This window comes from Cucurbita pepo, chromosome 4 (genome assembly GCF_057944985.1).
Source record: "Cucurbita pepo subsp. pepo isolate OVF chromosome 4, ASM5794498v1, whole genome shotgun sequence".
Lineage (NCBI taxonomy): Eukaryota > Viridiplantae > Streptophyta > Magnoliopsida > Cucurbitales > Cucurbitaceae > Cucurbita > Cucurbita pepo.
Window position 1 is genome coordinate 243,726 of NC_141801.1, and position 13,842 is coordinate 257,567.

The following is a 13,842-nucleotide window of genomic DNA, read 5'->3' on the forward strand; positions in this document are numbered from 1 at the left end:
AAACTTCAAAGCATAATCAAATATGTTGGTGAAAATTTACCAACTTGAAAATTTTAGAAGATTGAGAATAATGATACGATTAGAGACGAGAATTTTACCAAAGCATCATAAGTGAATAGCTCGCGGTTGGTTAGCTAATTGATGAGGGAATAACTTATCAAGACGACAACCGGTAGCTGATCTGAAAGCTAAAAGGACCTAAAAAAATATGAGCATGATAGGATGGTTAAAATGTTCGAATATGTCTAAATACATACCTCTGTCCATCTTTTGCGAAGTTGTAAAAGTTGCAGTTGAAATGTCCCATAACAAAGCAAATCATATTAGGATTGCCCACCAAAATATGTTCATATCTTTATCTCATTTCTCCACTTTAAAATCCTAATAAGATATGGTTCTTTTTACTTGCTTTCATAAGTAGCAAGATTTGTGAGATAATCACCTAAATTGACATATGAGAGTTGTTCTAGTTCACAAGAAACGTTTGGTTTCTGATGATGTAGCGTAAACAAACAAAAATGTAACAACCTCAGTTCACCGTTAGTAGATATGGTCTAGTTTGGTTCGTTACGTATCGCCGTCAGACTCATGGTTTTAAAATGCATCTGTTAGAGAGAGCTCGTTCTCACCTCCAACCGATGTGGGATCTCACATAAAATATAAATCGAGGCTGGTTTCTTAATCTCACATTATACAGATCCAATGCTTGAGTCAAACACCTCTTATCAATTTTAAGTCAAACTATGGATTTAATTGCTGAGTATTTTTTAAAAGTTTCTAACAAGTATCTATGATGTGAATCGAGAGCCCTCGATCAAGCTTGAAGCTTCAAGCTTCCATCCATCCGAGAATAATGAAAAGCCTATCAAGAAAATTCGGGATGAGAATAACTTTACAAGTGGTACCGATCAACATGGCTTGAAACACCTACTCTAGCTCTTGTTAGAGTAGGAGTAAAAGAAACCAACATGTGACCTTGCAATTTGGTCATAATTTAGGGTTTATTTAGTGTCTCTATTAGGGATCACATGTGAGGCCTAAAGCCCAACAATTTAGGGTTTTAAAATTTTTTATCTTCATAGGCTCGATCCTTTTATCTCGTGATGATTTTTGAGTTCAATAAGATTGTTCTGTCTCGAGAACTTAGTTCTTAAACAATCTATGTGTAAACTTATTTGGGTCACTAGATTTGGCCCGACAACAAGTATTCATCAGTCATCATAGATCTCGAGTCATGCATGAATCTCGCCTTCTTAGCATGCCAATACAACCCTAAGCAACTAGGGTCAACACCCATGCTTCTTGGTGGGTCTTATTTTCATCATTAGTGGCCAACAATGGCTCTTGCTTAGCTTCATCTCCATCGGTCGACATCCATACATTCATTCATCCCCAAACCCTTCTCCCCTTCTTGCCTTTAAGAGCAACCTTCCGCGCTTCACTTCATCAAAAGTGACTCATAGTTACTAAACTTGATAAATAACTCAAACAATTTGAACCAACTCAAATAAAAAAAACTTATGGTTGATTGGGTTGAAAAAATTAGAACCCGAACAATCGGGTTGAGTCTAAAGATGTTCAAACTCGTCCCAATCTAATCCACGAACACCTCTACCCTTCGGATCACGCCATGAATGCATTGCTTGCTAAGCTAGTAGTGCAATCATGATAAGTTCCACCGCAAATAGAAGTTTCGTGCAAGTATTTCATATCTTCCTCCCCTTAATTATTCAAAATATAAGTCAAGCAAGGATGTCTGCTTGAGAGGTTGTGCAAACCAAAAATCAGCTGCCTTATCCATTCTTCCATTATTTCATATAAAAACACAAAGATCACGTGAAGACAATAATTTAGGAGAACGAAAATGAATTTTCTTCTATCTTAAAAAATATCAAGAATCTCAATGATCGAACGGCTGCAAATAGGACAGGTGCCTCCGTTGAGCCATAGTTCCCTAGAACATACCCTACAAAAGGTGTGTCCACAGGGAATAAAGGCAGCACCTTTACTCCTCTCCATGCACACGCAGCACAACCAATCACCGTTGTTCTCACTCTCCTTTCTTCTCGTCTTCCAATCCCCACCGTCTATTTCTTCAAATAATCTCATCAGTGATTTCACATTGCCGACGGTGGGGCCTCCTTCCTCGGTCAAGTTTCTCTCAGCCGCCAGAGCCATCGCCAAGTTCATCCCGGAAGCTGCAGAGCTCGGAGTCCCATCGTCTCTATGGCTGCGGCTACTTCCATGGCGGCTTAAACCTATACCATCAATCATCGTCAAAGTTGACGATGTTGAACTCCATGAACCTCCACAGCACCCCATCCCCTTCATCAGTCCTAGCCGTTGCTTCAAATTGGCCCATCTCTGCCCTCGATTTGGCCGCTCCATTTCCTCTCCAAATTGCTGGATTGACACGAAAAAGACCCACAGAGGAGTTCTAGTAAAATGAATCCTAAATGGTATCAGGTGTTAGACAAGATAACAATCCAGAAATACCCAGAAAGAAGAATGCCTCAAAATGTGCTTTTTCAGACCAAAGAAGAAGCTAAATCAGGAAAGAAAAAGTGGGTTTTGTGAAAGAGTGAATGATCTTACTAACCAATTCTTAAGGGTTCCGTAGACCTTCAGGAACAGGATTTCATGTCTGCCATGGCTGAGTGGTGGTGTAGAAGAGAGAAACTGGGAAGCAGAATGACGGGCAATACCCTGTCCATTCATTCCATTTCCATATCTGAAAAGTTTGGCTATAAAGAAAGTTTCTCTAGTTAGATTGAATGAGCTGATTGATCAAAAACTTTGTGGCTGGCATTGGAGTGGAGGGGGGAGCCGCAGCAGGCAATGAAGAGATATAGTAAAGCAATAAACGTGAAGGGGTCGCTCTCGATCTATATGGAAAAGGGGACCCGCCTGTTTGATTTGTCACTGTGTGAGCGGGAAAACGTAGACCTATGGCGCCATTCAAGCTATAACATGTTTGGTGAGAATGCACCATTTACTCTTGTGAGCCTATAATAAATACAAATGATGTATCGTTATAAATTTGTAGTGCATAGTTTTCTTCAACAACCCACCATCCCGAACAGTATAATCTCAAGTATCTCAACTCAGCAAAAGAAATACTTTATGAAAATGATTGTTAATACGAAATAATCTATGGGGTAGTTCACACATGAGAGTGTTGTGTGGGGATCTCATCATCTACCATTTCTGGCTTTAACCCTTTCAAACGCAAATCTACTTTTGGGAAAAGAATCTTGAAGTCATACGTTTTAGACATAAAGGGTTCTATTTGAACATCACAATATATACTTGTATAGAAAAGAACATGATAGTCCATGTGAATTTGTAATAGTCCAACCTTATCGCTAACAGATGTTGTCCGCATCTATTACGAATCGTTGTCAACCTCATGGTTTTAAAACACGTCTACTATGGAGAGGTTCACTCCTTATAAGAAATGTTTCATTCTCTTTTCCAACCTATGTGAGATCTCACAATCCACCCCCTCGGGGGCTTAGCGTTTTCGCTAGCACACCGTCCAGTGTTTGGCTTTGATACCATTTGTAACATTTCAAGCTCACAGCTAGCAAATATTGTCCTATTTGAACTTTCCCTTATGGGCTTTCTCTCAAGGTTTCAAAACGTGTTTACTAGATAGGTTTTTATACCCTTATAAGGAATGTTTCGTTCCCTTCTCCAACCTACGTGAGATCTCACAATCCACCCCCTTGGGGGCCAGCGTCCTCGTTAGCACACCACCCAGTGTCTGACTCTGATACCATTTGTAACAGTTCAAGCTCACTGCTAGCAAATATTGTCGCCTTTGGGCTTTCCCTTATGGGATTCCTCTCAAAGTTTTACAACGCGTCTGCTATAGAGAGATTTTTATATTCTTATAAGAAATGTTTCGTTCCTCTCTCCAACTGATGAGGAATCTCACAGAATTTGAAATGGTCAAATTGAAATACTCGAAACTACTGGAGTGCTACTCTTCTACCTTAAGGAGCTCTTAGCATCTTAGGGAAGATGAATGAAGGCCATTTTGTTCTTAAATGAGGGCATTGAGCAAGCTAGCTTCTAAACCCATAATTATGGCAATTTTTTTTGCTTCTTTACGGCTAGAGTTAATTCAAAGATAAAGAAGGCAAAAGCCAATAAATCCGGCACGTTTCTTCTCCTTCCTACTAAATTTGAGGGTTTCCAACCCACATTTTGTCCACAAAAATTTAAATTGGCCATAATGAAATAAAAGTGAACAGTGACCCTAGAAAAGCTATTTCTTCACACTTTCTTTCAAGTAATCCTATTTTTATGAATTCTAATAGTCCACATCATTAGTAGATATTGTACGCTTTGGCCCGTTACATATCGTCATCAGTCTCACGGTTTTTAAAACGTGTCTGTTAGAGAGAGGTTTCCACACCCTTATAAGGAAGACTTCGTTTTCCTCTCCAACAGATGTGGGATCTCACAATCCACTCCCTTTGGGGGTCCAGTGTCCTCGCTGGCACACCATTCGGTGTCCGGCTCTGATACCATTTGTAACAGCCCAAGTCCACCGCTAGTAAATATTGTCTGTTTTGACCCATTACATATCGTTGTCAATCTCACGATTTTTAAAACGCGTTTGTTAGGGAGAGGTTTCCACATTCTTATAATGAATGTTTTGTTCTCCTCTCCAACTGATATGAGATCTCACATGAAGAGAAAACGATCACATGTCATACTTAAAATCAAGGAAGCTCTGACCTTATATTGAAATTATTGAGTCACGTTCCTAAATCCACCCGCCCCTGTATGCCAACAAGAAACTCAGAATTAATGAGTAAATAGTGTTCCCAGATAGTAAAGTTCGAGTAATAAAATCCTATGCAATATAGTAACTAATCCTCCACATTATTAACAGTTCCATTTCCACGTGAGAGAGCAAGTGAAAAACCATAGAGGATTCTAGAAGTAGGCAAGACTTTTGTATCCCATATGCATACAATTCAAATTCCATCATCATGAATAAGAGACAACCAAGTCAAAGGAGTGTGTTCAAATTGAACGTATGATCATAGATGGGTAAACAATGTGTACACACCTATACACTATACATATCAGCTGTAAATGACAGTGTGTCGATGAACGCTATTCCAAACCCCCCAAAAAAGAAAAAAAAAATGGCTGTAAGAAACTCCAACGCTAAAAAGGCGAACCACAAAAAAATGTGTTCGTACAGTGAGGTTAGATAAGAAGTTCATATTATTGATTCTCACTTTGGTATGTTAAATAAGAAGGTTCACTTACCATCGCGCACTAGACATCTTTGAATCCCTCTAGATATTGGCCGCATGAAGGATGAATCTAGTTGAGCATAAACCAAACTGACCTTCATAAGGCGAGAAAGATCACATGGGGAAAAAAGGGTGTGTTCCTTCTCTAGCTCTAGGATAACATGGATGTGAGATCCCACATTGGTTGGAGAGGTAAACGAAGTATTCCTTACAAGGGTGTGGAAACCTCTCCCTAGTAGACGCGTTTTAAAACCGTGAGGCTGAAGATGATACGTAAAGAGCCAAAGCGAACAATATCTACTAGTGGTGGACTTTGGCTGTTACAAATGGTATCAGAGCCAGGCACCAAGTGGTGTGCTAGCGAGGACGCTGGGCCCCCAAGGGGGGTGGATTGTGAGATCCCACATCGGTTGGAGGGGGGAACAAAATATTCCTTGTAAGAGTGTGGAAACCTTTCCCTAGCAGACGCGTTTTAAAACCGTGAGACTGATAGGAAACCAAGTCGGTGAGTAACTCTGGTTTACTCGATAACTTTTGAAGAATCATTGTAAGCACAGACAAATCGAAGAGACTACTTCCAGGCAAGGATCCCGACCTGAATGGCTAGATTCCCATTCACAAACAAGATACTCGACAACCTTAACAGCTAATCTCAAAACAAATATATACACCCTCCCGAACGGAACTAATGACAAACTAATCAGGGGTCTAACACATTGAAATTGTTTTAATCCATAAAGTTTTAAAACAAGAACATAAGAAACTAACTTTTAAATGTTTACAACGGTTGAATAAAGAAACGGAAGTAAAGAAAAATGAATTAGAGTAATTCTACAACTGCTAAGACGCAAAAGCCTATTCTCTGAAGCACTATAAATTGAGGGTCAGTAACACAATAGGAAGCATTTTACAATGAACAATTTCTGTCCGAAAACACTTACCCCAAATTCCACATCCACAAGAGAATCCACAAAATCCATCAGCTGAATCTTTGCCCAGTCCAAGATCAAGCATTGTGAGATCCCACGTTGGTCGGAGAGGGGAACAAAGCATTCCTTGTAAGGGTGTGAAAACCTCTCCCAAGCACACGGATTTTAAAACTGTGAGGCTGACGACGATACGTAACGGGCCAATGCAGACAATATCTGCTAGCGGCGGGCTTAGGCAGTTACGAACATGGATTATCGCTCTGAGGAGCATGCCTCCAAGGTGCACCAAAGCGTAAACTATCTTCTAAAACCAATCCATTCATTAGCTTCCTTGCCCTGTCCAAGTACCATAAATCTCAAACGCTCAAGTTATCAGATAGAGGTTGCTCCACTCCTTAAAATTTTGTTTTGATCATTAAGCACCAGGAAATGATAGTGCAGAACTTTCATATTAGAATCACAATATCACATTAAACGACCACTAATCTCTACCAAATTTTTCATCAACACCAACAACCTAAAATATTAGGCAAGGTTAATTCATTTGTAAAAACAATTCTCATTTCTATGCCTAGTAGACACTAGACAAATGAAGAGGTGGACGAACTTGGAGTAATAGCATGCAATTCATCTCCCTTTCATCTTTTCTCCTTATTCAGACACTGATATTGATTAAACTACATCAGCATTCAAACTATGTTCAATATGTTTACCTGAAAATGACCAATTTCAGCAGCTTGTGACAGTAACTCTATCAGGAAACAAGGCCAATCGGTACAGGAATGTGCCAATGACGGCGAAAAACCAGCAATGGCATTAGCTCGCCAGCCTTGCCGAACTTTGATCGCCTCCTTGGAGGCCAGCATTACGACCCGAACAACCTCGGGGGCATTTCAACGAGCAGATGGAGCAAGAACTGCTGGATCCACATTACCGAGATTGGCTCTCTGCGCGATACAAACACTTTTTCGGCCCAGACGGCCCAATAAGAAAGGCCCATTTGGAGTTCCGTGGTCTTCTCCGCGTGACCGTCGCATTTTCTCTTTCAACCGTCAAGTTTCTTTCGGCCTTTCTCTCTCTACTCCGAAGCTTTCTTTTCTGGCTATCTCTTCTTCGTTGATTGTGTTTTTGATTCCGCCAGCAGACCCTTTCTTTTCTGTAATTGTTTCTGTCAGAGGCCCTTTCGATTTTCCCTTTTCCTTTTCCACCAAGCAACCCTTCTATCTCTTTCTCTCATGTTCTCTCCTTCTCCCCCTTCTTTCACAGCTTTCTAGGGTTCATTCCCCATCAATTTCTCCGTCGTAAATGCCTCCGATCACCGCCGGAACCCCCATTCCGCCGCCGTCTACCTCCTCTTCACAACCCCTTCTCGACCTCATCATTCAGATTGTTTCGCTTCTGCTTCTTTCTTCTCTCAATGTCCGGTCGTTCGTTGGGCGATGGCAGGTTCTTCATTCCAAGCTCTCCACTCTCCACTCTGCTCTTCTCGAAGTCTCCGATTCGCCTCACTGGTCGGAGAATCCCCTTGTTCATACTATTCTCCCATCGCTACTCTCCACGCTTCAGCGGCTCAAATCCTTGTCCGATCAATGCTCCGACTCGGCCTTCTCCGGTGGGAAGCTTCATATGCAGAGTGATTTGGATATGGCCTCTGCTTCTCTCTCTAGTCAACTCAACGACCTCGATTTGTTGCTTAGATCTGGGGTTCTTTACCAGTCCAACGCGCTAGTACTGTCTCAGCCGGTTCCTGGTTCGAATAAAGACGATACGGAGTTTTTCATTAGGGATCTCTTCACGCGGTTGCAAATCGGAGGGGTGGAGTTTAAGAAGAAGGCTCTGGAGTCTCTGGTTCAGCTTCTGAATCAGGATGAGAAGTCTGGGGGGTTGGTTGCCAAAGAGGGAAACCTTGGGTATTTGATTCATTTGCTTGATTTCAGCTCTCAGCCCTCTGTGCGAGAGCTTGCTGCTTCTGCGGTTTCAGTTCTCTCAACGGCGAGCGATGAATCGAGGAAAAGAGTGTTCGAAGAAGGAGGATTAGGGCCTCTGTTGAGGATTCTTGAAACAGGATCGATGCATCTTAAGGAAAAAGCCGCCGCCGCCGTCGAATCCATCACCATCGATACTGAAAACGCTTGGGCCGTTTCCGCTTACGGTGGCTTATCGGTCTTAATCGAAGCCTGCCGATCGGGCACTCCACAGCTGCAAGCTACGGCAGTCGGTGCGATTAGAAATGTCACGGCGGTGGAAGATATCAAAACATCTCTCGTCGAGGAAGGGGCGATTCCAGTATTATTACAGTTGCTTGTTTCGAGCCCGACGGACACGCAGGAGAAGGCAGCAATGTCCATAGCAGTATTAGCCTCCTCCGGTGAGTATTTCCGGTCACGGATAATCCAAGAACGAGGATTACAAAAATTATTACAATTGATCCACGATTCACCAAGTTTCAACACGATTGAAAACCCATTACGAGCCCTAAGTTCGCTCGCGGTTTCCGATCCAATCGCCCGGATTCTCTCATCTTCAACATTGTTCATAATGAAACTGGGCGAATTGATAAAGCACGGAAGTTTAGTGCTGCAGCAAATCGCCGCCTCTCTGGTCGCCAATTTATCAATTAGCGATGGGAACAAGAGAGCCATCGGGAGTTGTATGGGTTCCTTAGTGAAGCTAATGGAGATGCCAAAGCCGGCCGGAGTTCAGGAAGCGGCAGTGGGAGCCCTAGCATCTCTTTTGACCGTCCGATCAAATCGGAAAGAGTTAATGAGGGACGAGAAGAGCGTGATGAGATTGATGCAAATGCTCGATCCGAAGAACGAGCTCATCTCCAAGACATTCCCGTTAGCCATCGTCACGGCGGTGCTCTCCGGCGGAAGCAACGGCTGCCGGAGGAGACTTCTAGAAGCCGGAGCTCACCAGCACCTCCAGAATCTCGCCGACATGAACGTCGCCGGAGCTAAAAAGGCCCTGCAGCGGCTCACCGGCAATCGGCTGAGAAACATCTTCAGCAGAAGCCGGAGGGAATAAACGCAAAAGAAACTAACCGCCGCCGTCAAAGGTAAGCTAATCCAATCCAATCCGAGGGTAAAATCGGAAACTTACAATAATATCATGTGTTGACCCTACACTTTAAGCCTTTCCCAGAGATTGACCCAGTAGCATCATTAGGTAGAAAGTCAATGATGCCCCTACTCATGTGACCGGTTTGTGACGGTCGGTCACCGTTTGGGAAACAAACACGACGTCGTTTTATTAGAATCCCCGTAACATTTGTGGACCACTGAATTCCAGTGGGCCCCTTAATCTGACATCTAATTTAGTCGTAGGAATTATGAAAACGACAGTCCTATCTTTTCTTTCCTTCTTTATTTTATTTTTTTTAGAATAAAAGAATAATAAGCTAATTACATAATTTATTTAATTTTTATTTAACTGTATTTTCAGGGATTTGGAGGATTTCGTTTGGAATTTTCTAACTGCTGAAGTTGAAGGGTTACAACGACAACAACAACAACATATGACCAAACCCAACAGCTATTTTCACCTCGTATTATAATGTCTTTTTTTTTTTTTTTAGTTAATATTTTTAGAGAGAAAAAAAAAGGCAAAAAAAGAAGAAGAAGAAGAAGAAGAAGAAGAAGAAGAAGAAGAAGAAAGAAGCAAGGATGCGGGTTTTAGGGAGTATCCTGGTATGCTTTTTTTTCCTTATATTATTAATATTAATTTCACTGATGAAGATATGTGTAAGTGAGTTGTTCATGCCCATGATTGTCATCTTGTTTGATTGTGTAAATTTCAAGTCAGTTTCTTTCTTTTATTATTTATTGAATCAGGGAAAAGAAAAAAACAATGGAAGAAAAGTATGTAATGAGAGATGGGATTTTTGTGTATACTTTTTTGACCAACAAATGTGTCGGATTATGAATGATGATGATCTGTGAATCCCAATCCTTTTGTTTTCTTCTGTGTTGGCTGAATGGGTTGTATTCTGTCTACTCTGGGCTCTGAAGTGGGTTTGTGAGATCCCATGTGAAGGGGAGTAAGCAAGCAATTATGGGGTTAGATATTGAAGGGTTGTTTTAGCCTTGAGAAATATATAAAACCCATGGGAGAAATTATGATTGAAGGTTGTACAAGGATAATAAAGGTTTTTTTTTTTCTCCTCGCTTTCCGAACTAATCTATAACCCTCCAAATTCTCTAATAGATATTGTCCTGTCTCAGTGAGAATGTTTCTTTACTCTATTCAACCAACGACCCTATTACAGTTGGATGCTGCAAAAAAAGGCATATGGATGTGGGGGCTTTATACATTGTATATTCACATGGTTGTGGTTGCCAGTTGCGAGTTGCCAGTTATGGTTCCTTTTTGGATAATCGTGTGTTTATTGGGTATTTGGTTGGGAAAAAAGAGGAAATGAAAGGAAGGGAAAGGAAGAGAGTTTTGATATGTCCCAACGTAAAGCTATCATTCATAAGCTAAGCTAAGCTGTAAAGTTCCCATTTCTACGCTTTTTCATTCTCTCTCTCTCCCATCAGGTACCACTCTGTGCAGTCAATGCTATACTTTTCCATTGCCTTTTTCTAAGAATACAGACCCAAATTAAGGCTCATAATCCATACAAAACATGTTTTTCACTGATATGGTCACTAGCAGAGTATTAAAAAACTCAATAAGGTACTCTCCCTCTCGGGGTTAGATGTGCACCCACAAACGACTCGTACCTAATCTCCTCCTTGGTATGTCGGTGATCCCTTAGGATGACTTAGATCACTCCCTCTATTACTCGAGCACACAATGTCTAATTATTGCAAATGTAACAACACAAGTCCACATTGTTCGCTTTTGCCTATTAGGGAGAGGTTTTTATACTCTTATAAGAAATGTTTCGTTACTCTTTCCAACCGATATGAGATCTCACAATTCACCCTCTTGTGGGCCCAGCATTCTCCGGTGTTTGGTGCTAATACCATCTGTAATAGCTCAAGTCAACTACTAGCAAATATTATCTGTATTGTCGTCAATCTCACGGTTTTTAAAACGTATCTATTATGGAGAGTTTTCCACTCTTATAAGGAATATTTTGTTCTCCTCTCTAATCATTCTCATCACAACAATCATACAACGCACATTCCTTAGAAAACGACCGTTCAAAATAGTGACAATTGGGTCATAAGGTATATAACAATCCGGTTTCCAATTCACCTCGAGGACAGTCTTCCCTACCCACAACTCGATAATTTGTCCCTAACCCTTTAATGAAATAAAAACATGTGTTATATACAACACTTTTGATTTGAATTCAGGTTTGAAGAAATCTCCTTTCATGATTTCAATCAAATCTCCTCTTAAATTTACATCCCAAAGTCTCAATCTTTCTTAATTCTTCTCCAAAACTCACAACGAATGCTTCGCTATAATCTTGTTTTGATGCTCCTTCCACAACTTCTGCTGCTGCAACAAACTATCATGATTCATCCCTTCAAAACTCCGATCATTTCCACTCAATTCGCTTCCCCACGGCACTGCAAATGGATCGTTTTCAATACCCATATCAACTCCGATCAGAAATGTTGCTGTTTGTGCTCTGAATGTTGGGGCCATGGTGGCTGCTTCATTCAAATTATGACCGCCAAATGTTTGAGTCATTTCCGTCTCTGCTTTGAATGTTGGTGCAACTGTGAATAAATCGCTTGAATCTTGAAGAAATGGGTTGTTGTTGTGATGCTGCTGCTGCGGCGAAAAGGGCTTCACAAACATGTTGTCGCCGACGGACGGTGAGAAGAAATCCGGCCAATTTTGCGGCGACTCGGTAGCGGACTCCGCCAGAACGAGCTCCCAATCCCCAACTCTAAATTGGTGTTCTTCCGCTTGAAAACCCTTTTGGTTTTCTTCAAAGAACGCAAAATTCGGAGACAGAATCGATTCATTACTGAAATCTCCCAACTGGGATTGCTGATAATCGGAGAAGCACTCGCCGTCGTGCTCGACGGAATTAGCCGGGCTAGGCCAGCTTCCGGCAGCGCTCATAATATCCCCAAACGAGTTAAAATCAGACCCCCAATCCGAATTCTTATCCGACGATTCCGATTGCTCGTCGGTGAACTTCACCGTTGGTCCAGAGAGAAAAACCTGCGTCCGCGTCGGCATCGGCATCGGCATCGGCATCGGCATCGGCATCGGCGTCGGCGGCGGCGGCGATCGATTTCCATGGCAGGGGTAGGAAGCATGATCTTTCAAAAACTCCTGCAATGTCTCGATTAACTCATCGGAAGGCTGTTGAACACTCGGATACTCCGAGGTTCTTCCAACCCCAATACTTTTACACACATCATAAAAAGAACCCAATTCCTCAAATTGCTTCGCGGCTTTCACGCACGCATGAAACGCATTAACACAGGATTGATACTGCAAATGGAAGAAGCTATCTAGAAGAAGCGCAAGCCCATCGGAGATATCTCTGTATAAATCGAAGCTCTCTTGAACGACGGCGTGAAGCGAATGTTGAATCAATCGATTCCTCTTCGCCGATCCGGTGGGTCTGGTGGCGATTGCTCTGTCCAGTAATTTCTGCCAGTAAGAAATCCGATCAATTAACATCGTCGGCTTCATATCCCGAATCGGCTCGTTCATCCGTCGTGTAGTCTTCCCTTGAGTGTATCGCTTTTGAAGCTTCCCGTTAAGAAAGCAATCAAGGCGTTCGTCGAGATACAGAGCAAAGGTTCGAACAAAAGCGGTGTAATCCCACGGATTGGAATTTGAATCGTCGCGGAAATTGGAGAGGTTGAGGATTTTAGCGCCGCGTTTCATGGCCAGGAGAACTTCGCGGGAGAAAATCGGGTCGCCTTCTTGGAAGATACGGAAGACGAGATTGAGAGATTTGAGGGCGACGATCCAATTACGGGTTCTGGTAATGCGTTTAGCGATGGAATGAACACAGACGGCGGCGTGGGATTTGTTGGAGGAGATGAAGAGGAGGATTTCCGCCAGGTAGCGGTGGTCGAGAGGGACGTCGTCGTGAGTGGTGGCTTTGAGAATGGTGACTTCCAAGGAGGTGGCATTGGGGCCGCTGCCGGAGGCGGAGACTTTGGCAAGGCTGATGCTGGTTTGGTCTTTCACGGCGTAGATGGCCTTCCGGAACTTGCTGGGCATGGCTGACACCACCGAGTATTTTTAAAAATTGTCCGGCCAAGCTGCAACGACAAACCAATTTTGACACTATTACAAACATCATTTTTTTTATTTGAATCCACCTTTTATTATTAAAAAGACAGTTACATTGTCTAAGGTTTGTGAAGGTGAGACATGTTCGGAAATGGAGGGGTTGACTGAGTTTTGGATTTTGTCCCGACCAATAATTTATGAATGATATCAAGGGAGACATTTCAATCCTATAATATCAATGTCACGTTAATAAGAATCAAGTTTAATTTCATTTATGAAATAAAAGTTTCAAAATACATCGAGTTAGAAGCTTTCTTTTGAGTTTTAGAACTTTTATTTATTTTTAAATTACACTAATTATTGTCTTGAAATGTATCATAGAAGGTGAACAATTTTACTTTGAGGCTATATAAAGTCATGTATGCATTAGAAAGAACGTTTATGTTTTCTTTTAGTCAACCTTAACATAA

At 41.9% G+C, this 13,842-nt stretch overlaps 3 protein-coding genes across 4 annotated transcripts; 1 reads left to right on the top strand and 2 right to left on the bottom strand.

The window, feature by feature from the left end:
• Positions 1-1,768: 1,768 nt before the first annotated feature.
• On the bottom strand, positions 1,769-7,180 carry LOC111793648 (uncharacterized). 2 transcript variants are annotated; one of them, XM_023675629.2, is made up of 5 exons: positions 6,922-7,180; positions 6,221-6,544; positions 4,750-4,793; positions 2,600-3,006; positions 1,769-2,452 (listed from the first exon to the last, which is right to left on the bottom strand). In XM_023675629.2, exons 4-5 carry the CDS (start codon positions 2,716-2,718, stop codon positions 1,882-1,884), a joined length of 690 nt encoding a protein of 229 aa, XP_023531397.2. In that variant the 5' UTR covers positions 2,719-3,006; positions 4,750-4,793; positions 6,221-6,544; positions 6,922-7,180; the 3' UTR covers positions 1,769-1,881. The 2 variants fall into 2 exon arrangements, with proteins under 2 accessions (XP_023531397.2, XP_086979511.1); XM_087123385.1 differs by lacking the exons at positions 6,221-6,544; positions 6,922-7,180 and adding an exon at positions 5,293-5,396.
• Positions 7,181-7,253: 73 nt separating this feature from the next.
• LOC111793644 (uncharacterized) lies at positions 7,254-10,169 on the top strand. The gene is made up of 2 exons (XM_023675623.2): positions 7,254-9,266; positions 9,653-10,169. The coding sequence occupies exon 1, from the start codon at positions 7,514-7,516 to the stop codon at positions 9,233-9,235; it is 1,722 nt and encodes a 573-aa protein (XP_023531391.2). The 5' UTR covers positions 7,254-7,513; the 3' UTR covers positions 9,236-9,266; positions 9,653-10,169.
• A 1,223-nt stretch (positions 10,170-11,392) lies between these two features.
• On the bottom strand, positions 11,393-13,389 carry LOC111793643 (clathrin coat assembly protein AP180-like). Its single transcript, XM_023675622.2, has one exon. It carries the CDS (start codon positions 13,358-13,360, stop codon positions 11,606-11,608), a length of 1,755 nt encoding a protein of 584 aa, XP_023531390.2. The 5' UTR covers positions 13,361-13,389; the 3' UTR covers positions 11,393-11,605.
• Between the last annotated feature and the right edge of the window lie 453 nt (positions 13,390-13,842).

What these genes read in the sequence shown, in the direction of transcription:
- LOC111793648 (XM_023675629.2), bottom strand. Translation starts at nt 2,718, where the DNA reads ATGAATGGACAGGGTATTGCCCGTCATTCTGCTTCCCAGTTTCTCTCT. An exon ending in TACGGAACCCTTAAGAATTG is followed by an intron (nt 2,453 to 2,599) that starts GTTAGTAAGATC and finishes GATACCATTTAG; the next exon opens with GATTCATTTTACTAGAACTC.
- LOC111793644 (XM_023675623.2), top strand. Translation starts at nt 7,514, where the DNA reads ATGCCTCCGATCACCGCCGGAACCCCCATTCCGCCGCCGTCTACCTCC.
- LOC111793643 (XM_023675622.2), bottom strand. Translation starts at nt 13,360, where the DNA reads ATGCCCAGCAAGTTCCGGAAGGCCATCTACGCCGTGAAAGACCAAACC.